Source organism: Eublepharis macularius, chromosome 2 (genome assembly GCF_028583425.1).
Source record: "Eublepharis macularius isolate TG4126 chromosome 2, MPM_Emac_v1.0, whole genome shotgun sequence".
Lineage (NCBI taxonomy): Eukaryota > Metazoa > Chordata > Lepidosauria > Squamata > Eublepharidae > Eublepharis > Eublepharis macularius.
In genome coordinates, this window is record NC_072791.1 from 211101086 (window position 1) to 211127470 (window position 26385).

A 26385-nucleotide genomic window follows, 5' to 3' on the forward strand; every position below is an offset into this window, starting at 1 on the left:
AACCAAAATATGAGCTATCTACATGGTATAAAAAAGATACCACAGGAAGGAAACAGTTGTGGTACAGTTATAGAATATCTGCTTTGCATGCAAAAGATCCCAGATCAAAGCCTTAGCATCTATATTTAAAAGCATCAGGCTATGTGAAAGACCTCTACTCAAGACGCTGGCGAGCCTCTGTATGCCAGAGTACACAACACTGGCTTGAATATGACTCAGTGCGGAACTACAAGTGACAAAAGGCACAGGTTGGACACTTGTCAGCTTCCCTCAAGTTTTGATGGGAAATGTAGGCAGCTTGGCGGAATGTTGGACAAGTGACAGTTGAAGAGTCCATTGGACAGCAGTCGGAGAGCCAAGCCGCAAGACCAGGACACCTACATTTCCCATCAAAACTTGAGGGAAGCTGACAAGTGTCCAATCAGTGCCTTTTGTCACTTGTAGTTCCACACTCAGTGTAAAATGGAGTTGTATCTTCACTTATGTTTGTGTGTTTAAGCATCTGTATCTTTGGTATAGAGCTAGTGTGGTATAGAGGCTAGAATGCTAAATTAGGACCTTGGAGACCCCATTTCAAATTCTGCGATGAAAGCCTGCTGGGTGACCCGTGGCCTGTCTCTCTCAGTCTAACTTCCCTCCCAGGATTGTTGTAAGGATAAAATGGAAGAAAGGGGAGAATTGCATACACCACCAAGAGTGCTTTGTTGAAAGGGCAGGATAAAAATATAACACGGAATGGGCTATGACTCAGTGGTAGGACACCTGGTCCTGGGACACAGAAGGTCCCAGATTCAATCCCCCACATCTCCAGGTAAAATAAAATGGAGCTTTGATTCTCAAAAGCTCATGCCTTGGAAATCTGAGATTGCAGAAATTGAGTTTATTCACAAATTCAGTGTAAGGGATTCCCCTGCCCCTCCCCAGGGATTAACAGAGATTTAGGATTATTATCTCACTACAGATGCTAATTTCTGCTCTTGGAGATCTAATTTCTGTTCTTGGAGATCTAGTTGGTCTTTAAAGTGCTATTGGATCCAGAGCTTCCTCTTCAACTGCAGACCAACTTCAGGAATTGACATGAAAGATTTCTGAAACCCTGGACAGCAGCTGCCAGTCAGAGCAGACAATACTTTCTTTGATAGACTAATGGTTTGATTCAGCTTCAGGTCTTCAAATAAACTGTAGTACTGCCTCACTCTTTACATAAACCATATACATGAAGGAACGTTTTAAGAACTTGGGGGCCCAAAGGAAACACTGTACTAAAAGCTTCTTTGGGAAACTGGCTGGGGAGGGAGATTAGAGAAGCAGAGAAAGGGGGGATGGATCTGAGGCGAGAGAAAAGGCTGTGACGGATGGGCGAAGAGGAGGAGGGGGGTGGATACCTTGTGCCCAGCGGAAGAAGATGGTGTCTGCCAGGCCGTGCGCGCCGGGCTTCTTGCCCCATACCAAGTGGACGACCTCCTGCCCCAGCTCAGCCATGGTGGAGGCAAAAGGAGCGGCAGCGGGGGCGGCTCTCGGGCCGGTCGGCTCCTGGGGACGGCGGCAAGGAAAGGAGGCGGCGGCAGCGGCTGAGGAGGGTTGGCTGCCAGCCCGAGTTCCCTGAACATGGGCAGGGGCGGGAGGCAAAGACCTGCGAAGCGGGGCGAGGTGGACTGAGGCAGCGGCAGCTCCGGGCCTGAGGGGGAACAGAAGCGGAAGAGCGTCAGGCGAAGCCCGAAGGGCCCCCGTCAGCCCCTGCCCTGGCTACCCCGCCATTCTTTCATGCGCTGCCGGGGCTGCTACGCCTGTTTATTTACATGATTCGCCACTGACCCGACCGTTTGCTCCCTCGCCGGCCTTCCTCTCCCTTCCCTCAGTCTCTGTAGTAAGAGTGAATGGCGGAGGAGGGGCACTACGGAAGGCTCTGATTGGACTAGCCAGCTAACAGGCAAGGCTCTGGTCGAATCAGAGGCAGCTCTAACATTACTCTGCCCTGCCTCTCTCGACCGGGAGTGGTGGGGAGAGGGGCTGGTTTAGAGCCGACACACCTACCAACAACAGGGCTGGGCTGATTCTGATTGGGCCACCGCCAGGGTTGACAAGCACACCACTGAACCAATCGGGGGAGGAAGGGGGAGGCCGGAGAAAGGCAAGCTGTTACAAGCTGTTATCTTTTGAAGGATGTGGGATTAAAGAGGTGGGATGAAAACGAAAGTGGGTACAGCCGTCTCTTCCGGTTTCGATGGGACTTGCCTGTATGCGTGATGAAAGCACATAGGTACCAACGTAAAAAGGCAAAAAAATAAATAAAATAGGACACGAAATAGCCTGGGTTGTAATATTTGCAGTTGCGTTCTTCATAAAATAATGCTTCACGGTGGTGGCCAGGAACGTAAGATCAATTTTATGCAACTGTTAAAGGAACTCAAAGTCCTCACAGCCCTAACCTTCAGTTCTCTGCTACTGATGCCCGCAATAGCTTACTTTTACGCGCCCCTTTGATTCATTCTATCGTTCTATTGCTTCCCCTTTTGATTAAAATATTAGTTTCTGTTACTTCTATCACTTCTGAGGCGTCTGCAATCTTAAACATGGAGAAAAGAACATAGACCTCAGTGTTAGAGTCCCAAAACCTCTGATATATCTCCTCATTGGCATATCATGCTGCTGTTCCGTTTGTGCTGGATAGAGCAGCGGTTCTCATACCTTTTCAGGCCATAAACTCATCTTCAGTGCCCTATATAAAGCATTATTCAGAATAGTGGCTTGCACGATGCATTAAAACAAAATTCAAAACAGTAACAATTAACTGCACATTTATTCAAAATCCAATTGCAGCTTTTTAGTTTACTAAACTAGTCTGAACAGAGCTCTAGTGGCATGTTTACTAAAAATTCTAATAGTTTCCAACCGATTTCAGCACTATGCAAGAGACAGAAACTTGAATGAGGAAGGTGTTTCACTCTAGGCTGTAGCCTGGTTCATCACAAATAAGCAACCAGTGCACTTGGAGGAGCCCACATCCAGTGTCCCTGCTACCCCCTTGCCTCTTACTGTCCCCCTAGGTAGTTCCACTGACCCCCCCCCGGGAGGGTGGAACCACTGAACTCCCCAGTGTGTATGCCTCATTTTCCTGCTGGTTGGCTCTTGTCAACTCTGGGCTGGCTCCTCTGAGGAATCCTCAATATCGCTGCACCATGACAGCACCATCCCCATGGTCCGCCTCCTGAGGCAGGATCGGACCAGATTTTAAAGGATACGTTGTGTGGAATCATCACACCAAAACCAGTACTTGGACATTGTCTGTGGGTTCCCAAGTCCAATCTTCCATCCTGTAAACTTTCCAATCAACCAGGTACTAGAGATGCTCATGTCCTTTCTGGGAGTCCAGGATCTAGGTCACTTGGTACTCTTCATGCCCATCCTCCAAAATGAATGGAGAAGCCTGGGCTCGAGGTGGATCCTGGCTGTGGGAGCCAGGAGAGAATGATGAAAAACTGGATGCATTCAGAGGGTGGGTAGGAGGGCTAACCAGCCACAGGTTTTACGTGTTCTGTGACTGGGAAATGTCCGATGGACCGAGCATCTAACTTCTGGGAGGGACGCTGAGTCTGGAGGTACTGTGTGAAAAGCCACACCGCGTCTCCAACTTTAAGGTTCTCACCAGCCCAACGTCTCTGGCCTGCACCTGCTTTATATTCTTGCTTTGCCTGTCACAGTTGTTCCCAGAGGACTGTGTGGAGGGTCTGGATCTCACCTACAAAGTCATTGGCAGCAGGGACCACTGAAGCTGGCAGGACCTGAGGCAGGAACCACGGATGGTATCCATGGTTGGCCATAAAGGGCGTACATGGAAGCATGCACTGCACTGTTATACAAGAATTCAGCCAAGGGCAGCAAGTCCACCCAGTCATCCTATTGGTGACTGACATCTGAGGTGTTGTGTGGCAAAAACTTCTGATGGCAGGATTGTGGCCAGGAGCTGATCCGTGGCTGGGGAAGTGGAGTATTCTGACTTTCTGAATAGGGCATCTGCCCCCTTGTTCTGGGAGCTAGGGGTATATGTCACTGTGAAATGAAATGTGGAAAAGAAAAGGAACCACAGGATCTACCTTTGGTTCAGTCAGCGCACTGCTTGTAGGTGTTCCAGGTTGTGGTGATCTGTTTGCACCTGTACTGGGTGCCAAGCCCCCTCCAGGTGGTGGTGCCAAGCTTTGAAGGCTGCTTTCATCACTTGTTGACTCTGGGCTGCCTACACGGGGCCCCTCCTCGGAGGAGTCCTCACTGTCGCTCAGGACAGCATTCATTATTGAAAGAAGTGGTGCACCTTAATTATTTATTAAAGTATTTATATCCCACCTTTCCTCAAGGTATCTTCCAATAATGTAATACCAGCCATCATCAATCCCAGATAATCTTTGCTCCCCCCCAAAGATGTCTGTTATACCACCATTAGAAATCCTGGAAAATAAAATGGTCCTGAAGCATCTCCTGGCAATTTCTAACAATAGCACCCCTCTCATCTCCTCAGGGAACTGGCTGCTGCTATGATACTCTTTTTAAAAAGCCTTTTGTTTTTTTTTTAATATATTTTTTATTTTAAACTGTAAGAATGTACAAGAACAGTCAACGGTATACAAAGTTAAACATTAAAATTCAAGTAATTACAAGCTAAATAGAACATCAAAACAGTCTCTAGATTTAACAAGTTGTTTAGTATAATCATCCTTTGACAGAAAGTCTAGAACCGGGAACCAAAATTCAATAAAATGAATTATAACCATCTCCAACTGGTTATTGAAAGACTGGGATTTATTCATTTTAGCCAAATTAACTGATTATACTAAAAAGCCTTTTGGTTTTAAAAGCAGTACTGCTTATTGAACACCAGATGCCAGTGCTGCACTCCCGTTATACTCGTAATTTGTCCACTTTTATGCAAAGACCTATTTAGTGAGTATCGTACTCCCTTCCTTTGTATCTGGTTTGGGTCCATTAGATGCCATTTTCTATTGACTCTATCAATATTTTATAGAGGAAATGCATTAAATGCTGCTCTGAATTTGCTTACGGCAGGGTTCCTAGCAAATGCACAGAATCTGACTAAGACTTTTAAAAGTGAGCAGCAGAGGTTAATTGAATTACAACCATGTAAATGAGGGGGAGTCAGTAGACGTTTCCATCTAGAATGGCTTAAAATTTCTCGTTTGCTCAGATTTGTATTTTTGTGTTACATATATGAAACATTAGTAGAGCATGTTTGGAAAGAGAGAGACTGAGAGCCAAGCCAGAAGTGATGTCTGACACAGGTTGGACACTTGTCAGCTTCCCTCAAGTTTTGATGGGAAATGTAGGCAGCTTGGCGGAATGTTGGACAAGTGACAGTTGAAAAGTCCATTGGACAGCAGTCGGAGAGCCAAGCTGCAAGACCAGGATGCTACATTTCCCATCAAAACTTGAGGGAAGCTGACAAGTGTCCAGCCTGTGTCAGGCGTCACTTCTGGCTTGGCTCTGAGATCAAGTGTGACATAGTATTTACAGCGCCGAACTAAAACTCGGGACACCTGAGTATAGCTCTCCTTTCTGCAATGAAAATCACTGGATGACCTTGGCTGCCACTCCTCTCTCTTTCTCTTAGTTTAACCCGACTCACAGGGCAGTTGTGAGGCTACAATGGGAAGGAGAGAATCAGGTGTGCTGTCCTGACTAAATGGGTTGGATTAAAAATGTAATAAAGAAATTGATAGCAACAAACCTCAGTTGGCTTTCAGTCAGATCTGCCTCTAGAGGTGCCCTCAGTCTGAAGGGGAAAAAAAGGACTGTTCCTCTAACAGAGACTTAATAGGATATTATTTCTCAAGTGATATTCGTTACCTCCATGAAAAGTTTCAGCTGTCCATTTTCACACATTAAGTCACTATAAAATGACAGAACATTTTCCTGTCATTTTCAAAATCTCATTTAATTCCCTTCCTTTCTACAGCCATCGTCCCACATTACTATTGTCAATGCAGGTTTTATGATCCCAGTGCAGTCGTCTTTGGTGGTCAACGGGGACCCCTTCCTTCTGTTTTCACCAGCAGAAAAGCTTATTGGATCCAACCCAATTTCTTGGCTTGGGCAAGTCTCTATGTAGCTTAGCATTTCATTTCCAAGTCCCTGGGCAGCTTCTAATGGGCTGTACAAAAAGCCAGCATGATATAGTGGCTAGAGTACCAAACTAGAACCTGGGAAATCTATCTGGCTCCACAGGTTTCATTTCTTCATAAATGGCTTCTTCTTCTCCACCATCAACCTTCTTTGGATCCATTTCTTCGTACAGTGAGTCTTCCTCTTGCTCTTCCACGGCACAGCTTGCCCTGCAGCAACACCAGCAGATGCCCTCCAGGACGCCACCCGCCGCTGCCATTTTTAAAGAGAAACCCCGCCCATGCCCCTCCGCCTTCATTGTTGCGTTTAAAAGATGCTGGATATGCCCCGCGGGGTGGGGGAGGGAACTGACACATTCCTCTCATCGAGACGAGTTGATAGACACCTCACACGTACCCCCAAACCAGCAAAAAGCGACCCCCGCCTCACAGGGTTGGCGCACCTCAAAATTTGCAAAACACCCCCGATTGCCCCCCAAATGGCGCCACGAGGTTCCCCTCGTCAAAATGAGTTGATAGACACCTCACACGTACCCCGAAACTGTGAAAAAGCAGTCCCCGCCTTGCAGGGCTGGCACACCCCAAAATTCGCAAAACACCTCCGATTGCCCCCAAAATGGTGCCACGAGGTTCCTCTCGTCGAGACGAGTTGATAGAGGTATGACAAGCACCCCCCAAACCAGCAAAAAGCTACTCCATAACCAGTCCCGCCCTACAAGGTTGGCACACCTCAAAATCGCCAAAATGGTTCCTGCCACCCCCAAATCGCTTCCTAAGTCTCCCCCACCTCTCTTGAGAAGATTGGGGCTCTCTAGGCCACCCCTCTGTACCACAACAAGAAAACACTTTTGGCATTTTCCTCCCTATCTGCAATACAAGCACCCCTGTATCTTTATTCAGAAGTAATCCTAATGCATGGGAGGGGGGGTGTAATTTCATCATAAGATACATGTCTGAATATGTCTTTGACATCGCCAGTATTCGGTGCAAATTTACTATGTTATCATGGGTGTGGGGGGGTGCTTTTTTAACAGGATACAGCCTGGATCAAGCAGGCAAAAGGTTGATAGAGAAAAGGGAGGAGGTGCGTGATTAAAACTGACACGCTAGAACACTGCTCTGTGCCTCAGAAGGAGTGGGGGAAGGGATCTCTAACGGCTCCTCCCTGACTCAGCAACTTTCAGTGGGGGAGGGGTGTGAAGCAGGCAAAAAGGGGGTGCAACAGAAGACTCCGCACATTGTGTACTCCCCCATTCAGTGAGAAGAAGGGGTGCTTTTTGGAGACACGTGGAATGCCCCCCCCCCGTTTCAGACTTACAGAGGCAGCTAATAGATGCAGAGAAGTTAGCCGTGTTAGACTGTGGTAGCAAAATCAAAAAGAGTCCAGTAGCACCTTTAAGACTAACCAATTTTATTTTAGCATAAGCTTTCGAGAATCAAGTTCTCTTCGTCAGATGCCTGATACAGAGACTGGTCAAACACAGAAGAGCAGGAGAGGGAAGAGGCAATTAGGGGGGGAGGGAGCAATCAAAACATTCCACAAACGTCCAGAAACCAGTGGGAGAACACTTCAACCTACCAGGACATTCCATCAAAGACTTAAAGGTCACTGTAGTTCAACAGAAACCTTTCAAAAACAAAATCCAACGGGAGGCTGCTGAACTGGAATTCATATGCAAATTTGACTCTGTCAAGCTGGGACTGAATAGGGACTATGAATGGTTATCACATTACCACAGGTAACAGATTTCCTTTACAGAGGTGGGGTCTGGGGGAGCTCAGTGGTACCTGGCGTGGGCTTTCGGGAACCACAGATCTCTTTGTCAGATGCATCTGGCAGGGAGAGCTGTGGTTATCGAAGGCCCATACTGCATTGGAATTGGATGGTCTAGCTGTTTGGCTTCTACAAACTAACAGGGCAAACTCCTTTGAAGCCAACTGATACACACACCAAAAGGAGATGTTTACATATACTAGCAAAGGAATGTTTTGATTGCTCCCTCCCCCTCCCCCCCTAATTGCCTCTTCCCTCTGCTCTTCTGTGTTTGACCAGTCTCTGTATCAGGCATCTGACGAAGAGAACTTGATTCTCGAAAGCTTATGCTAAAATAAAATTGGTTAGTCTTAAAGGTGCTACTGGACTCTTTTTGAGAGGCAGCTAAGACTCCCTCCTCCTTCTCCCCCTCCTAACACACACTGCCATCTCATTCACTAAGGGGCTCTCGCCCAGCCAGCCCTTCCTGCCAGTGCGGGCTGGTCACTCTAGTTTTGAATATCAGAAGGTAACCGTTCGCTCTCTCTGCAACACAGGCTGGGAGCACAGGTGTAAACTACGGGGGGGGGGGGGGCTGAGGGGGGGCTGAGCCCCCCCAGGCAGCCAGTGAACTATATGGGGGCTGAGGGGCTCAAGCCCCCTCAGATCTCACATGAGGGTCTCAGTTACAATGGCCGATGAAGCACAGGATTGTCCCCCCTTTCTATTATATCATATTATAATTTCTATGATTCTTTGGGGCTTTCTTCCCGTTTTGTGCTTATATGTATTAGTGTGTTTATTAAGGATTTTATAATTTTAAAAAGGCATTACAGTTTATACAAACAATTTACAAATAAATGTTGCAGAAGAATTAAAAGACTCTGATAGAAGATACATGATTTTGAAAACCAGGCTCCTGGAAGGCAAGATTTACACACTTTCAACAATACATGCACCAAACAATGCAAGCGAAAGTTTTTATAAAAATGTTTTCCAATTCATTTTCAGTTTCAAGAAGATCATGATCTTCAGAGACATGAATGGGGTAATGGATCTAAGAAAAAGATAGGTGGGGGGAAAAAAACAAAGAAGGCAAACATCCCCAAAATGCACTCTCACTGTCTCTCTTTCTCAAAATGCCAACAGAAACTGTCTCTCCCTCACTGTCTGCAAAAGCAGAGCTGGGAGCCCCCCTCCCCCCTGCTCTTTGCTTCCTTGTAACAAATTTGGAGCTCCACAGTTGAAAGGAAGACCTGCCTATCAAGCTAAATTGGGCTTAGACTGGGGACGGGGTAAAAGCCAGAACGGGCCGAAATGGGTACTAAAGAAATGCCAGTACCACAAAAAACAGTGGCATGTGTTAGAGACACTCCAGAACAATATTTTAGAAATGAAAACTCTGAACTGGCATGCTTTCATCAACCCATTCCCTGCCAAAATGCTCTCGGAGCAGCATGAAACAGACTGGAACGGGCACCAAAGAAATGCCAGTACCACGAAAAACACTGGGATGTTTTAAAGACGCTCTAGAACAATATTCTAGACATGAAAACATTGAACTGGCCTGTTTATATTAACCATTTCCCTGCCAAGATGCTCCTGGAACAGCTCAAAACAAGCCGGAACAGGCGTGAAGGTCCAGTACCACAAAAAACAGTGGGAAGCAATACAGATGCTGCTGAAAAAGTTTTAAAACCTGAAATCACTGGTAGTGGCATGCTTTTATTAACTCTTTGCCTGCTAAAATGCTCCTGGAGCAGCATAAAAGAGGCCGTAATGAGTTTTGCATGAATGAATGCTGCAAACAATTAAACAGACAAATAAACAAAATAGTGGTAACCCTTACGGAAACTGGAGCTCAATATTTTAGAAATATTGGGATGGGCCGCCTTGCCTGGGCTTCCTGCCGCAGCGCACCCTCCAGAGGGACGGGAAGCCTCACCTGGGCTTCCTACTGTGGCAACATCCTCCGGAGGGATGGGCCACCTTGCCTGGGCTTCCTGCCGCAGAGCACCCTCCAGCGTAGCAACACCCTTTGTTGGTGCACCAGGATAAAAAGTGAGTTGTCACCAACACAGCTTGCCTTTTATATAATAGGACTAGCAACAAAGCCCATTGAGGGGAAAAATACAATGGGCTCTAGGAAGGGGAGGGCTGGCAGGTGAGAATTCTCTCCTCCTCCGTCACTGATCCTGGCTGGATGAAGGCAGGGGGGCAGGCGTGGCCACCTCCTCTGCACCTGATTCCAGCTGAGTGAAGGGGGGCAGGCATCGCCTTTGCCTCCTGGTCCACACCTGATCTAGGCTGCGTGAAAGGGGGGCAGGCACTGTTACCTGCTCCTCTCCTGATCACTGCTGGGTGAGGGGGCGGGCATTGCCACCTGCTTTGCTCCTCATCCCAGCTGTATGAAGGCAGGGGGTGAGCATTTCCACCTGCTCCACTCCTGATCCCAGCTGGGTGAAGGCGGGGGGGGGAGGGCGGGGATTGCCGCCTGCTCTATGTCAGATCCCGTCCCGGGCTTCCTGCCATGGAATGCTCTCTGGAGGTCTGGCTGCCTCATCTGGGCTTCCTCCTCGGAAATGTGGCCTCCTGGTAACTCTGCTCACACAGTGGGGAATTAACCACACAGAAGCTTTTATGATGGAGAGTTAATCAGACACCACACTGAAAGATCCCGTGGTGATGCAGTAGAGTCTGCTTGACAGCTGTGGTCTAATCGCTGAAAGGAAACAAATTGAAATTGAACCCAGATAAGATGGAAGTGATGCTGGTTGGGAAGGCAGAGATATTGAAAACATTGTGCCTCTCACCTTCGAAGGGGTTCAGCTGGCCCGAACTGACTCAGTTAAGAGACAACGGTTTATACTGAATTCAGCACTGCTGCTTGAAAAGCAAGTTAATGCAGCTGCAAAAAAGGCCTTCTCCCAACTCAGACTATCCTGGACTCACAGTAGCCAACCTTGTCATAGCCAATCTGACCACCTGGATTCATGCCACAGTTACATCAAGACTCAAGTGTTGTAATGCACTCTATATAGGAGACTCCCGCTGCTGCAGAGCACTGCCTCTCTTCAACTATCAAGATCTAGGCAGAGCATGCATATTACTCCCATTCTGCAGTCACTGCACTAGTTACCCGTCAGTTATCAAACTTAGTTCAAGGTCTTGACTGTGACATGGCCTTGGCCTGGAATATCAGTAGGACCACCTCTTCCTCTATGTTCCACCACAGCAGCTTTGCTCACCTGATCAGGGCTGTCTTCAGATACCGTCGAGGAGGGAGGGAGAAAGCTGCCATGTGTCTACTGAATGTAAAGACTGAACGCCTTTGAACTTCATATATGTGAGAAGCTTTTCTCTTCTACATATGCAACAGGGGGAGGTAAAAAAAAACCCTCCAAACCTTGCCTTTAGAGCAACACCCATTTTTCGGGGTCCTCTGACCCACACTTTACAAAGCAGTGGGTGGAGAAGACCCCATTTGTGCATGTTATCTACCTACCTCTTTGTGGCTGCATGGCAAACAGATGTTTGGGATATAAACTTCCCTGTGTCCCAACTACCTGGTTCCAGGTCAAAGGGTTAGCAAATATGAATGCTGTGCTGTCACAGGATGGCATTTTCAACTATATCAAAAAGCACTAAGTAGTACAGGAAAACAAAGATGCAGTTTCCAAATTAGAGGATTGGTGCGAGGCATTCATCAGGGCAACAAATGATGTTATTCTGCCATGATGAGGGCAACAATCAGACGGAAATGGATTATCTTTATGTCGTCGCATCCGGGGTGGACAGGGCTGCCAAAGAAACCAAGGAAAATGGTTCTTCACCTCCATTGGTCCCATCCCTCTTCCATCAACACTGCCTCATCTGGTGGAGATCCACCAGACAATGGGCGAATATGAAAGTACAAGCCAGCAGCAGGAGGCAGCACCACAGTGAAGCCAAGGACTATTGCTGCCTTTCTGCATCACTATACCACTGGCTGATTCTTGCCTATCCAGTCTTATTGGCCCTCCTGGCTGCCTGGGCACTGACGTGTGTGTGTTGTGTGTGGACAAGTGGTACCCCAGGCCACCATCCCATAGGAATTTTTTTCCTAGAGACCATAATGGCAAACCCGATCTTGCTTAGAAGCCCTTCATCTGTTACATTCTAAAGTATAACATTTGCTGCTTCACCATCCTCAGCCTCCCCAGTGCTGATTCCTGCTCGTGCCAGCAGATTTAGGTGTAACCTATATAAACTGTGATAAGGGATTTAATTGTTTTTAGTCAATGTTTAGTGAATTGTGACAGCCTATGGCTATAGACAATAAACTCTTTTGATACTTAATACAGTAGATTTAGGGGTAGCATCAGAGGAGGGCGTGGTTTAGGAAGGGAAGGAACCTCAGTGGGGTATAAAGTCATAGAGTCCCCCCTGTAAAGCAGCTATTCCAGGGGAGTTGATCTCTCTTATCTGGAGATCAGCTGTAATTCCAGGAGAACTCCAGGCTCTATCTGGAGGTTGCAACCTTACCCAGTCTCCTTCTCTTCAAATCAGCTCTGCTGTTCCCTCCTGTATGCTTGAACCGTCTCTCCAAGCGTGTGGTGACACTTTCGTCAAGTCCCTCTTCAAACAGCAATACTTCATGCAGGTGTCACCAATTTTTGCATCACTTATTTTGTTCACATTAATCCACTGTTCACTGTTCAAACACACACACCCTTCCCATCATTGTCACATTCACCTTCATTTTGACATTCTAACTGAATTGGTCTATGGGAAGCAATCCTTAAAGTGGATTCCTTTGTTTGGTTTATTACATGTATGGATAGGACATCTTTTTGATTGTTAGTTGGAGCATCCAGCCAGGTGACCCCTTGTGGCCAGAGGCTATATTTTAAGTCCCAGGTTATCACCAGATAATGGGGACGGGGGAGCTGAAAACATAGTGTGGGTGTGCTTTCAGTCCCAAGTCTGCAGATAACTCTGCAGTCTGCCGTTAATAAATGTGTGCTAGTCCAGAGTTTTCATTTCCAAAATATTGTTCTGGCGTGTCTCTAACACATCTCACTGTTTTTTGTGGTACTGGCATTTCTTTAGTGCCCGTTCCGGGCTGTTTTGTGCTGTTCCGGGAGCATTTTGGCATGGAAAGGGTTAATAAAAGGGTGCCAGTCAGGAGTTTTCATTTCCAAAATATTGTTCTGGAGTGTCTCTAACACATCCCACTGTTTTTTGTGGCACTGACATTTCTATAGTCTCTTTCTGAATCCCTCTAATGCCTGGTTGCCAACATCAGACTGGGAAATACTGGGAGGCTTGGAGGTGGAGCCCGGGAAGGAAGGGGTTTGGGGAGGAGAGTGACCTCAGTAGGGAATAATGCCATACAGTCCACCCACCAAAGCAGCCATTTTCTCCAGGGAAACTGATCTCTGTTATATGGGGGTAAGTCATAATTCCAGGAGATTTCTAGGCCCAGGAATGCCAGATCCCTCTACCTTACAGGGTAGGGGAGTGCTGGCTGGGCTAGTGGGAAGATGCTGGTCCTTCTCTTTCATGCTACGAACATAAGATAAAAGACAATTTTTTTGTTTAAGGACAATTCCAAAAGAATTGGCCCTGCGGAGACCTCTTTGCTTCCAGTTTGAACAGGAAGTGACATTTTGGAAGCCCCATGAAGTGTATGCCATCTTGCCACATGCTCCTGACAGCCTTTCGACATGTCCCCCCTCCTGCAGGCCAGGTAGGTTTTAGTGAGGAGTGGCAGATGGGTGCAGGAGATCCCCAACCCCCAATGGGGGTGGCAACTTTACCGAGACCCCACTGGAGGTTGGCAGCCTTATGTACAGCAAGAAGGAGTAAGTCCTGAGGTGCTATGATGGACTTCAGGTGCACCTCAAGTGAGGACTGTTGTTGACTGCAAATGGTCATGGGACAGTGGTAGAACTTCTGCTTTTCATGCAGAATGAAGCAGGTTCACTCCCTAGCATCTTCAGTTACGAGGATGGGGGAGCAGGTGATGTGAAAGGCTTTCCCCTGAGATCCTGGAGAACCACTACCAGTCCGAATAGACCATACTGACCCTGAGTGACTGATACTCTGACTTGGTACAAGGCAGCTTCCTGAGTTCAGAGCTTCCATGTACTGAAGACAATTCATCATAAGTAGTCATCGAATATGTCAGGGAACAGGCAGGCCTAGAACTTTTCTTTGTAATGTGTTAGGGTTTTATTTTTTTTAAACTTGTGGGCACCTTTCAGAAACAGTAACTCCCACCTGCAGCCAAAACTGCTGCACTCCATGCTGCCAGTTCAAGATCTTGCCACTTCCCTCTACAGCATATAAAACTTCCTATAACTCCTCTGAGCTTGGTGTCCATGTGCTCAATTTGCATCTGTTGAGAGGATCAATCAGTACATATAGTGATACTTTTCTAGCCATCAATGAACAGCAGGCTCTGCCAGGTACACAATCACCTATGTGTAACCCTTGCCCACTAGAGGGAGATAGACAGTTGGGGTATTCCTTATAAGGAAAAAAAGGCGCAATTTTCCCTGAGAGAATGAAGGGTCTGAAGCTGCAGGGAGAAGCTCTTTCGCCTCAGAAACACTCCTTTCTATGAACTCTCTATTAATGTTAGAGGTATGAGAATCTATAGACTCCTCTGAAGTCTCAGCAGAAGGGTGGTTAGATCTGGACAAAAAAACACAGCAACCGAGGTAATTTCCAGCAGAACCTAACAAGGGGGTTTTCTACAGTGGGTTTTTTCATTGGTTTTGGACCCATACTGCTTGGATTTATTCCCGATTTTTGCATACGTTTTTTTGCCTTTGTTTTTCATTTTGGATTTTTTGCTGTTTTTTCTCCAGTTTTTTTTTTAGCCACTTTTACTCCAATCTTTTTTTAAAGCCGATTCTGAATTGCTTTTCCTCCTCATGCATAATATTTCTTTTGGTTTTATTCGTCCTGCTCACTCCCACCCACTTCCAACCCACTTTTTGATGATTGGGCATTTGTTATCATCAAACCGCTCCCCTCCCGGTTTTGTATTCAATCTTTTTTTTTTTTTAACAATCATCACTTTCATATCACTATAAGGATATACCATTGTAACAACAGATGCAGCAGGTTCTCTAAATTCACAGCTTTCATTTTCTTTTTTTAAAAAAAAGTAAATCTCCAGCCCCTTCCCTTTAAGAGATATGGATTTTCCTTTTATCTTCTTATCAGATGGGGCTAGAGACTTACTTTTTAATATATAAATGAAAGCAGGAATTCAGAGAATCTTCTTCATCTATTATTATAACAGTATATCAATGTATCAATGAGAGCGTTTTTTTTTTTAATTGCAAAAGCCCTGGTGGCCCAAGGGAGGGTTCTGGCCACTTCTGGCCCCTGAAAAAGTTGCATGGTTTGAAAGGGACATAGCTGATGCTGCTCCAGGCTCGATCCTCCTAGACGTTGGTTTGCCCAGCTGGTGCCAACCTCCACCTCCTTGTTCTAGGTTGGCCCAGGCAGGGCACTCCAGTTTGGATCATGGAGGAGAGGACTTAGGGATGGGTGAGGGGACTGCTTTCCTTTTAGGTTTCCCCAAGCAAAGACAGGCACAGTGTGCTCATTTTTGATCTTTTTACAAAAATCAGCCTTTACATCAATATGCCAATATAAGCATAAGCAAAAAAATAAAAAAGGTTGTGTGTGCTGTGACACCACTAATGTTGCCACAAATGGTGATGACAGCACCTTCCCTTGAAAATCATGATTATTTAAGGTATGTGACGAAGAAAGTAAACCTGCTTCAAAAGTGTAAAAATGCAAAGAGAGGGGATGTGTGGAAAAACCGTACCCAAGCCAATTCCAATGCTTGTGAACTGACTGCTAAGAAAATAAGGAATGAGTCAAAAGGTACGGAAAAGCCCAAGAAAAGCACTATCACAGTGGAGACCTTTCATACCAGTAACATCATCATCATCAATAGTAATAATAGTAATAATAATATTCCACCCTCCCCACAAGTGGTCTCAAGGCGGGTCACAACAGAAGATAAAGTATATAAAGATAAAATCACAATCAATTAACACAGCTTTCTAATAAAACGCCTGCTCACCGTATAAAAACCATATAGCATCTGACGGAGGTGGAGGTGCGGCTTTACCATGTGTGGTCGCTCATATATGGGGGATAGATGGTCAATACCCCCTACAGACATAGAGGAGACCGGGGGAGAGGCTCATTTGGTGGAAACCCTGATGGCCTCAACCATATGCCTGGCAGAACATCCTAACTGGTAGTTTAGGAATTAAGTACTTAACTACTTGATGCGGAAGGCCCCTAAAGCATGGTGCTCAGGCTAGGCAAGCACACCCTCACTGACGGGTCACATATGCTTGCAACCTTGAACAACACTGTTCCTTGAATTCCAGAAATGAATCTGAGGAGCCGAAATGCAGAGCTCTGGAAATTTAGCCTTACAGAAATCTGAAACCAATATTAAAAAATCCAGCTTCTCAATAATGATCTCAAGTCCCTTGATGCTCTGGGCTTCTTTTCTCTGGATTCTGTCATATCTAGTACGGGAAGAGGAGAAGCCCCCGTTTCCTTCTCTATTGTTTTGATCTTAAAAAAACAGTGTCCTCGTCACATTCTGAAGAACTTTTATTGATTTATTAGATCTAATCCTGATATTGCTAATCTTTACCTTCTTGTCTGTTGTTAATGCATTTTAATTCAACATCATGGCAAAAGGGGTAGATGGACTGTATTATGATGAAACCTGTTGCAAGTTACTTATTATTTATAGAGTGTGGGCACAGTAAGGGCTAATTACTAAAAATTGTCAGATTTTTTTAAAGCATGCATTACGGAAGAAAAAGTACTTACCAAACTCAACAGGCAATCTTTTAATAGGATTTCCTTCTAACAGCAGAGTTTTCAGTTGCCTTTGCAAAAGAAAAGGGAAAAATGACATTAACAAATATTTAAACAAAACACAGAAACTAATTTTATGACAATTGTTATTTTTAATTATATAATTTAGTTTCGCGATTTTCCCCGTTATAGGAATAATATTTCAAAGAGGCAGATATATGCAGCCAGAATCTGAAAGGGATCTAATTAATGAATTAGGAATCCCCAAAAGAAATAATGTCATTCTTATCAAGTTGCACAGCTGGGGAATTTTCACAGGATGGGTGCAGAATGGACACTGCAGGTGCTGCTAACGGTGTAATTTTTCTGCCGTGTACAGTAACTTGAGGACTTTAGCCTCTACTGGTACAATCCTATCCCACGCTCCTACACATCACTGCAATGCACATCTTTTATGGATCAGGGCAGTAGACCCTTTACGCTGGCCTTTCTGCTTTGGAATACACTGTATCTAACCATCAGTTTATTGCAGGAATGCCCAACCTTTTGAACTTGTAGGCACCTTTGGAATTCAGACGCAAGATGGTGGTAGGAACTACAAAACAGATGCTGAGGGCAGAGCCAACCGTAAAATGGCTACCATGAGAAGTAGAGCCAACTACTAATGGTCAGGGAGTGAGGTGCTGTGTAACTCTAATAATAACTCTTCAACATTTCAGGCAGAAGCTGTTTATTTCGATGCCTTCTAAAAATGAAGGCATGGTACTGCGGTAGCAGCTGCCGCCAAAAGCACCTTTTAAAAAATCTGCACAGCCAATCAGATCGCTCTCTCTTACTTCAAACTCCTTATTGAAATCCATCTTTTTTGTTAAGACTCTGGGACAACCCATTAGGTACTCACTTCTACTGAAATGGTTTCAGTACGTATTACTGAAAGGAAACAAACGTATTACTGAAATGAAACAAATGGACCTTTTTTTGTATTCTGTGACGCATCATGCACGGTGATGGCACAAAATAAATTAAAAAATCTCTTGGGGAAAACCTGCTTTTATATATGTATTTGCTTAAACTACTGCATGTACCTATAATATGAAATCAGTGTATGCATGACCGTTATTTCATAAATCGGACTGGAAAGACCTGCTTTCAAATTCTCACTTTGTCATGAACTTCGCAGCCTTGGACCAGTCACTATATCTCAGCTTAACCTATCTCACATAGTTCTTGTAAGGATAAAATAGGGATGTGGGATGAAAACACACATGCCACCTAGGTGGGAAGGCAGGATAAAAAGGTGAGCATCACAATACATTGAGTTTTTCCTTCACGGCAATACACAACTTGCATGCTGACTTAAAGGCTAAGCTACCTCTGACAGGCGGAGCAACATTTATTTCTTCATGTCTGCCCTATTCATAAAGTGATGGATGGGAAGGGTCTCATTTTAGCAATCAAAAATGTTCAAGTCTGGGCGGAGCTAAGGCCTCCCACCTCCCAATAATCCAGGAGTACCCAACGTGGCACCCATGGGCACCACTGTGCCTGCTTTTTTTTTTGAATTTTTTTTTTATTTTTAATATCTAACACAGAAAACTACAAAAACTACAAAAGTACAAGGGATAAAAAAATGGGGAAAAGAAAAGAAAAAGGGAAGGAGGGCTGGGAAAAAGGGGAAGGCAACATACAGACAATAAACACTACACTACAATGCTTTCCCTTCATACTGCCATAATTAAAAATTAAACCTTTATAAAATATTGATGGAGTGGTCGACCTTACAAAATACAAATCACAATCCAACTTAAGTCTTCTTCCCCCCCTAGGCCTCGGACGCAGTTCTCTCTGAGCAGCAATAGCCGCAGCGCTTGTTGCGTCCCCCCCCCCCTTTAGACTTCGAATCTTCTTCTTTTTGCTTGGTATCTTGCCCAAATTCTTGATTTTCGGCCTCAAAATCCCTTAGCTGATCTTCTGAATTTATCTTGTAAGCTTGATCTTTATAACTAAACCAAATTCCTTCCGGAAATAGCCATTTATACTTTATCCCACGTTCCCTCAGGAGAGCAGCAAGCCTTTTATACTTAAATCTTCGTTTCCGAACTAGAAATGGAACGTCCTTCAGTATCTTAACCTTATTTCCCAGAAAGTCCAAGTCCGCATTATATGAGTTGTATAGGATAGTGTCCCGGACCCTCCTAGATGAGAATTCGATAAAAATCTCGCGAGGCAGCTGCCGCTTCGTTGCATATTTTGAAGAAGCCCGACCGACTCCCAAAATGGCGCTTTTTACCTCTTCTTTAGTTGCCCTCGCGGGTGCCGCCTGCACCACTGTGCCTGCTGATACCTTTCCTGGTACTTGCCAAGAGTTTTTAGAAAGTGGGTGGGGCCAGGTGGGGCTTTTGCCAAGCAGGGGTTCTGACTGGCCATTGGAGATTTGATTGGCTGATTTTTAAAAGCATTTCTTTGGCAGAAGTTGCTTCCACAGCAAAAGGATCTTCACTGTGTAACTGAAGGTAAGCTGTGGCAGCCATTTTGTGGCTGGCTCCACCTCCTGCAGCAGCCATTTTGTAGCTGCACCTACCACACTGTATCAGAATTCCAAGTGTGCCTGCAGGCTCAAAAAGGTAGGGGGAATCCTGCAATAATGCATCATCCCCTGATGCTTTCCTTCCCGACTGGCTCACTTCCTGTACTGGAGCCAGGATTGGGAGAAAAAGGAGCCTGCATGATGGGCTGCAAAGAAGTAAGGCAAAGGAGAGAGGCAGCTCAACTTAGCTTTTAATGTGAAAACAAGGCGCCCTGCTTTATATGCAAATGTGACAGCATGATAACAAGAAAGGAGGTTGCCCTGTCACACCTAGTTTGGTTCTAATACACCAAATTACAGTTTCTTAAACGAGCCAACTGTATTAAATTTATTTCTTAACCTTTCATATGGGGTTGCCATTTGGATCTCTGGAATTGACAGCTCTATTGATCAACCCTTTGAAGCTTTCATTTGGAAAATTAATGAAGTTCCTCGTTGCGTGGCCTCCGTGGTCCTTAGACTGGAACTGGGTCTTGGATCTGTGGAATGCCAAGCTTGGAAGTTGGCCTTCCAGCTTCACCTCAGGGTTTGTTTTTTTTTAACTAGCGAAGCTTCCAGTTTTCTTTCCTATACTCTGTTATGTTTCTCAAAGGAGACTCAGCCTTAAAAACTGAACTTCGTATCTTGGAACTGTTCCCTGCTTTTCTGTTACCTATTGGCCCTCGGGCTGCAAGGACACCTTTTGATAGAACATTGGAGGCCTTAGATAGTTGCCCTTGCTAGGGCTCACAGAGTGTGCCCTACATTATTTTTTGGTCTTGCACCTCATTCTACTCCACCATCTTATTTTTACTGACTGACCATCCCTATATATACCCCAGAGGACACTTCATTCTACACATAAAAAACGTTTGGTGTTCCCTGGTCCTAGGGAGGCTTGCCTGGCCTCGAGCAGAGCCAGGGCCTTTTTGGTCCTGGCACCAGCCTAGTGGAACTCTCTGTCTGATGAAACCAGGGCCCGGCAGGATTTATTATCCTTCCGCCGGGCATATGGCAGAGGCTAAGCTGGGCCCCCGCCGGCCATACTTGACTTGATTTGAAAAGATATGTCCATCACCCTATATATATCTATAGATATGGATATATGGGCCATGTCTGAAATGAAGTAACTCTTCCATCGTCATCTGAGAAGTTTTTATTGTGATTTATTGTGTTTCAAATTTTATTGTATTGTTTTTATCTGCTTTTGTGTGTTTTTATGTAAATTAAAATGTTGTGCTCCGCCCTGAGTCCGCTCGGTGGGGAGGGCGGACTAAAACATAGCATATTCATTGATGATATCTTTATTGTCTGGACCCATGGCAAAGCAGCCCTTGAGAGATTTCACCAAACTCGACAACTTCCACCCCACCATCCATCTAACTATGAATGACCCTGGACGTCCCTTCCAACTCTATGATTCCAAACTGAGAATGGTTTCCAAGACTCTCTTTCAAAAGCCTGTGTTGTCATTTTTTTCAAAATCAATTCTCTGCCTTCTTTTAGGTAAGAGGGATTATATGAGTTCTTTCAATGTTACCATGAAATGACACTTCAACTCTGATGTAAAACCGCTTCTTCCAGTTGATAAGGGGCTGGTTGATAAACAACAAACCATTTTCCTAAACCAGTGATGTTTAGTGTCTCCACTGGAAAGCTCTCTCTCTCTTCAAGTATGAAGATCAACTGTGATTCTCCTCTGCTTATTGACCTGACAATACAATCTTCTTGCACAAAGCGACGGAAGTGTGATAACCCCCATGCCCCCATGTCAAACAAGCCCCAATGCTTCAATGGGTTTAGCAGCTCATTATGATCTAACTGACTCAGATCTACTTTGCTTTAATAGCAGATTACCATACTCTGAGCAGTCCCACATGCTAACCAGACTCAAAGCACTGTATTCAACCTTGAAAATATTGCTTCAATAAAACACGATAAGCAGCTCTCAAATGACCTGGTTCCTGCTATGGTGGAAGCGCTGAAAGACTTTTTTCTCTCTCATATTTCTGCTCAAAACAATGTTTTAAATGCACAGGAAGATCCCAATGCTATTATTCCTATTGAAACAGGGGACTCATCCTCTTTCAAGCCAATTAATTCCTCTTGAACCACACATTATAGTTGAGAAGTGGACTATTAATTATATTCAATCTGCTGATCAAACTTCAAGCTGATTAGCTGTGAAAATTCAATTCTGGAATTTAGCTGGATGAATTTAGCTTGGTAAGGAAAAGGGATAGATTGGAGGAGGAGCAAAGAGGTGTAGCTGAAGTCACCAAAAATGAACCTGAATGGGAAAAAATACAGGGAACCTCATAGGGAAAGGGATCAATAACATGGAGAAGGAGGACTACTACGGCTGCTAGCACCAGACTTGGTATGCCTCTTTTAATCCAGAGGACTATCAGTACTTACTGATCAAAACACTCCAGAACCACACTCTTGGGGGAGGAGGACACCAAGTCAGGGAGCTCCAAATCTAGTCCCAGGGGAAACAAAGAACTCTTTCCCAGGGAAGCCTTCCCAGAAAAGGTCTTCCCCTTCCCAGAATATTTTGAGAGACATTTAAAGGCTGTGGTCTAAACCATCAGCCAATCGCCAAGTTCTGTTTAAAAACTACTCTTTACATTCCTTTGCAAATGAGATGCTGCAGGTGCTCATAGCTGATGCTTCAGTGGCTGCTCTACAGCCATTTGGCCTCTTATCAGAAGACAGTCAGGGCTCAGTCAGGAACAACTTAGGAAAAAAAGGAGAGGCTGTGTTGAAGAGAGCTCATGAGGCCATAGCAACGGCCATTAAAGCTGCAGCTATATCCTCCATCGTCTCCAGAGCGTCTATAGTGCGGATTAGAAATCGAACTTACTCCAGACAATAATAAATGCCTCCTCAAAGGGGCAAACAGGATCTTGAAGGCCAGTACCTTTACAGCAGATGCCACACTGGACATGCTTCCCTTTTCGAGTGCTATGTGGCCTTGGCAGCAGTGACATGAAGACTCCTTTGGCTGACAGCATGGCCAACAGACCTACATTCTAAGAACATCATCCTGGCCTACCCCTTCCGGGGGGATAAACTGTTCAGGGATGTTCTTGAAAAGAATTTTTATCAAGACTTGGGATAAAAAGAAAGCATTCTCACAGACTCTCAGAGAGACGATCCTTTGGCTCACAGCCATTTTGTTCACAGCACATACTACCAAGATAGCCTTGGTAGTATCTACCTACCAAAAGAATCCCCAAATCCCCTCAGAATCAGGTTATAAACCTCTGTTCTCTGATACGATGGCTGTCGTCACACGGGCATCTGTTCCGTTAAATTAACAGCATATAGCGTCCTACCTGTTATCGGCACAGTAACGTTTCTTTGGGTGACCTCACGTTTCTTCACGCTCCTAGCTGTCCACACGCAAGCGCTCTGTTCCGTTCTCTCCAATGGGCGCAGACGCAGCTCCTCCCCCTTTTTAAATTTTTTTTTATTGCGTTTTATTCCGCTATAATGGAATAATATTAGATAAGCATGCCGGTAGCCCAACCCAGAAAGACACTGATAGGTTGCCCTTTTTTCCCACCCATGGAGTGTCCAGAACATTGGTTGACCCTTTTACTTTTCCAAATTTGAAATAACATAAATAGCCCTTTGCCCGCCGAAACCTCCCTGTCTGACGTGATCCCCATCGCTGAAGACTCTGCCATGGCTCCGCATCGCGAACTTCTTCTTCTGATGGCACAGATGGTTGTTTTCATGGTGCAGTGCACGCTCACACTGTGCCATGCACACCTGAGATCCCTTCAGCGGAGGAGAAGGGTGGCCTCCAGACTGTTCTCCTCTGCAAAACCTCCACTATCTACCATCATCAGTGGTAAGGGAAGAAGAAGACGGATCCGCGAACGTTGGCATTCCCTGGCCAGCATGCAGGTGCCCAGAAGATTTTGGGCACGAGAGCGCAGTTGTGATTGGTGGGAGAGAATCGTTCTGACCACCTGGGACGACGGGCAATGGCTGGAGGGCTTTCACATGGACAGGGCAACCTTTATGGACCTGGTTGGTGTCCTCCGCTATCGACTTCAGCGTCAGGACACAAACATGAGGGAAGCCGTGTCGCCAGAGCAGCGCATGGCGGTGACCATTTGGTTTTTAGCAACGGGTTCCTGTTACCGGGTGGTAGGCGATCAGTTCGGTTTCGGGGCATCCATGGTTGCAACCTGTTTTGGCGGTCTGCGCGGCAATGGACGCAGAACTTCTCTCAAAGACTGTGTGCCTTGGATCGGAGTTTGGCAAGGTTTATCCCCCCCCCTTTTCTTTGGTACATTTATATTACTATGGCGACATTAAATCAAGATGACAAAAAATTCATGTGCCATCAAAGATTATTTCCGAAGTTAAATTTTTATTTCCACATTTCTCTTGTACTTTTGCCAACCAAAAAAAAATTGGGTTGTCAGGGCGGGGATTGTCATTCGAGGGGCTAGATGCTCCTATAGCCAACCATTTTTTTCATTTCAGATAATGGATGGATTCGCAACCATGGGATTTCCGCACTACATAGGGGCAATTGACGGAACACACATTCCGATCAGTGCTCTTGGTGGAAGCCCCGAGCAGTACGGCAACAGGAAAAAAAATTCATCTATGCTGCTGTAAGGAACAGTGGACCATACTGGGAGATTCTTGGATGTTGAAATTGGTTGGAGCGGCAAGAACCACAATGCTTTTGTTTTCAAAAACTCATGCATATGTGCGGCCACGGACAATGGTAGTTTCGTCCCCGGGAACCCAACCTTGAACATAAATGGGGTTTCTGTGCCACCGCTTATTCTCTCAGACGGAGCCTACCCCATGCGTCCCTGGCTGATGAAGCCTTATGGGAAGCTGGCTGTGTCCAGACAAGAGCAGAATTTTGATCGCTGCCTCTCTAGATGCAGAAATCAGGTTGAGAAGAGTTTCGGTCGATTGAAGGGTCACTGGCAGTGTCTTCTTCAAAGACTTAAGGCCAGGGAGGAGAACCTGGTCTCCATCATAACTGCTTGTGTGATACTTCACAATATATGTGAGGAGCATGGGCAGCATTGCCTTGGGGAACTGCGAGATCCATTGCCCGTCCTTTTGCCTGAAGAAGGGGTAGAGCTGCAGGGCAACAGTAAGACTTTGCTTGAGGGGGGAAAGAAGGTTAGAGATGCGCTGGCCGCATTCATGGAGTTGCAGACGAGGCCCCAGTAGCGGTGCTCTCTCTGTTTTTTTCCTAGAAAGTTAATATGTGTATGCTCTTGCTTCAGCACGCCTGTAAATTTTTTTGCCTTGAAGTATGGGTTCTTTCACTGGTTTTCGTCTTTTCGGAAAATTTCTTTACTTCTCATGTTAATAAACGTTGCAATGTGTTGTTATACATGGTTTTTGCAGTGGTGTGGATTCTCGGATGGCAGGGTGGGAAGGAGAATAGATGCACCTTTGGTCGAGGATGTCATGCCCAAGGACGGAGAATGCTAGAAGCAGAAACTTTTCTCCTTTGGCACATGGAAAGAAATTTCAATTAAATAAGAAAAATTTCTCGCTATCCTCTGTCCAGTGATACCTCTGCTCTTAAATACAAAAGAGGCATCCTTGTGAAGGTTAACTTAGGGGGTGGGAATGGCCCCTGTGTCCGTCTGCATCACACACTGCAAAGCTATTATCTATTTCTCAAAAGTAAAAAAAATTTACACCTTGCACAATGTTTGTTCACAAGTGCTCTGAAACAAAACATAGAAGACATTGATGAGGGTGGAAGCAGAGAATGACCTCCAGTGTACTTGGCTGTTGAGGTGGTGCGTGGATAGCTAGGGGATTCCTTTTCCACCTCAGGTACAGGAGTGGACAAAGTTGATGGCCAACATCTGAGATTTTTAAATCTAGCATTTATGCTATCTACTGTGGGGTGGACCTGGCAGTGTAAATATGGGTCTTGCACTGCTGACCAGGCTGGGATTGATATAAGGGACGGGTGCTGGAGGCAGCCCCCACCCCACCAAACTAAAGACTGTTCACCTAGACTGTAAAAAGTGGCCGCACGCGCCTGCAAAATTTAACTAGGCGAATGGCAGAAGCAAGCCACAATGTTATATCGTTATTTAAAAATAAAATCCAGGTATGGTTTGGTATATGAGCGGTCTATGTTACCTCCAATTATGGCACGAGGTGGCACCGAGTTCCGAAAATAGGAGCGCATTCCGCGCGCTGGCATAGGAGGAAGCAATGACTCTTTTCATGCACAAACAGCGTCAAGGAAAAATCCTTGGTTAGGAAGGGAACTGTTAGGAAGGGAGCGTCTAATCCTCTGTGCGTCTATTAAAAACTGTATCCACCACCTAACCCCCCGGTGGGCACTGAAAGTGGCCCGCCACCTGTCGCCCCATCCATAAGTTTTAAAACATCACGTCGAAATGACGAGATGACACTGTAAAAAAACAAACAAACATCTAAAGTGATGTATATTGTTCCCTGCAAGTATCTGAAGCAATTGTGTGCCTTCCTATTTAGAAGGTTTTGGAATGTGTTTTTATAAAAAAATGTTTCAACTTAGTTTGCAAGATTTAGATCCCGTGACCTCTCCTTCCCGCTCAAGCGGCTACTGAGCATGCTCGGTGGCAACGTGTTTTAGAGTCGTCATTACGAGTCCAAAAACACAATGCCGCCTAGACGACGAGGAGCTTTCTGGAGCTATCGGGAGGTCGAGTGCCTGCTAAACGTCGTCTCAGGAAGCGGGAAGGTGGAACGCTTGATGACCAGCACCCACCTTCCCACGAGGGCCATATTTTTAGGCGTCGCCAGAAGACTTGCTGAAAGGGGATATTGGAGGACATCTACACAGTGCAGTTCAAAATTTAAAAGGGTAAAGGGGACATTTTATGACGCGCTGGAGGCCTGGCAGGGGATCCCCAGGCAAAGTGGCAGACCCCCTCACTTTAGAACGATGATGTGTCTCTGGGAGGCAGCGGGCAGGCCTTCCTGGCAGGAGAGGCGGCATGCCGGTAAGTCAAAAATGAAGCACTTGGATGGTGTGCGGGGGTAATGTGAAATCAAAGTCTCCCAACGGTTTGGCA

General features: G+C 45.6%; 2 protein-coding genes across 3 annotated transcripts in view; one reads left to right on the plus strand and one right to left on the minus strand.

The window, feature by feature from the left end:
* Positions 1 to 1878, minus strand: part of LOC129323709 (ubiquitin carboxyl-terminal hydrolase MINDY-3-like) — a 42128-nt gene extending 40250 nt beyond the window's left edge. The window contains exons 1-2 of one of the 2 annotated variants that reach the window (XM_054970307.1): positions 1816 to 1878; positions 1386 to 1678 (exon numbers count right to left, since the gene is read on the minus strand). In XM_054970307.1, the coding sequence (XP_054826282.1) occupies positions 1386 to 1482 (97 nt within the window). In that variant the 5' untranslated portion in view covers positions 1483 to 1678; positions 1816 to 1878. Of the gene's footprint in view, positions 1 to 1385; positions 1679 to 1799 lie in introns of both variants that reach the window. The other variant, XM_054970306.1, reaches the window with a different exon arrangement.
* Positions 1 to 26385, plus strand: part of ACADL (acyl-CoA dehydrogenase long chain) — a 305888-nt gene that overhangs the window by 75615 nt on the left and 203888 nt on the right. The gene's annotated exons all lie outside the window — the stretch shown is intronic.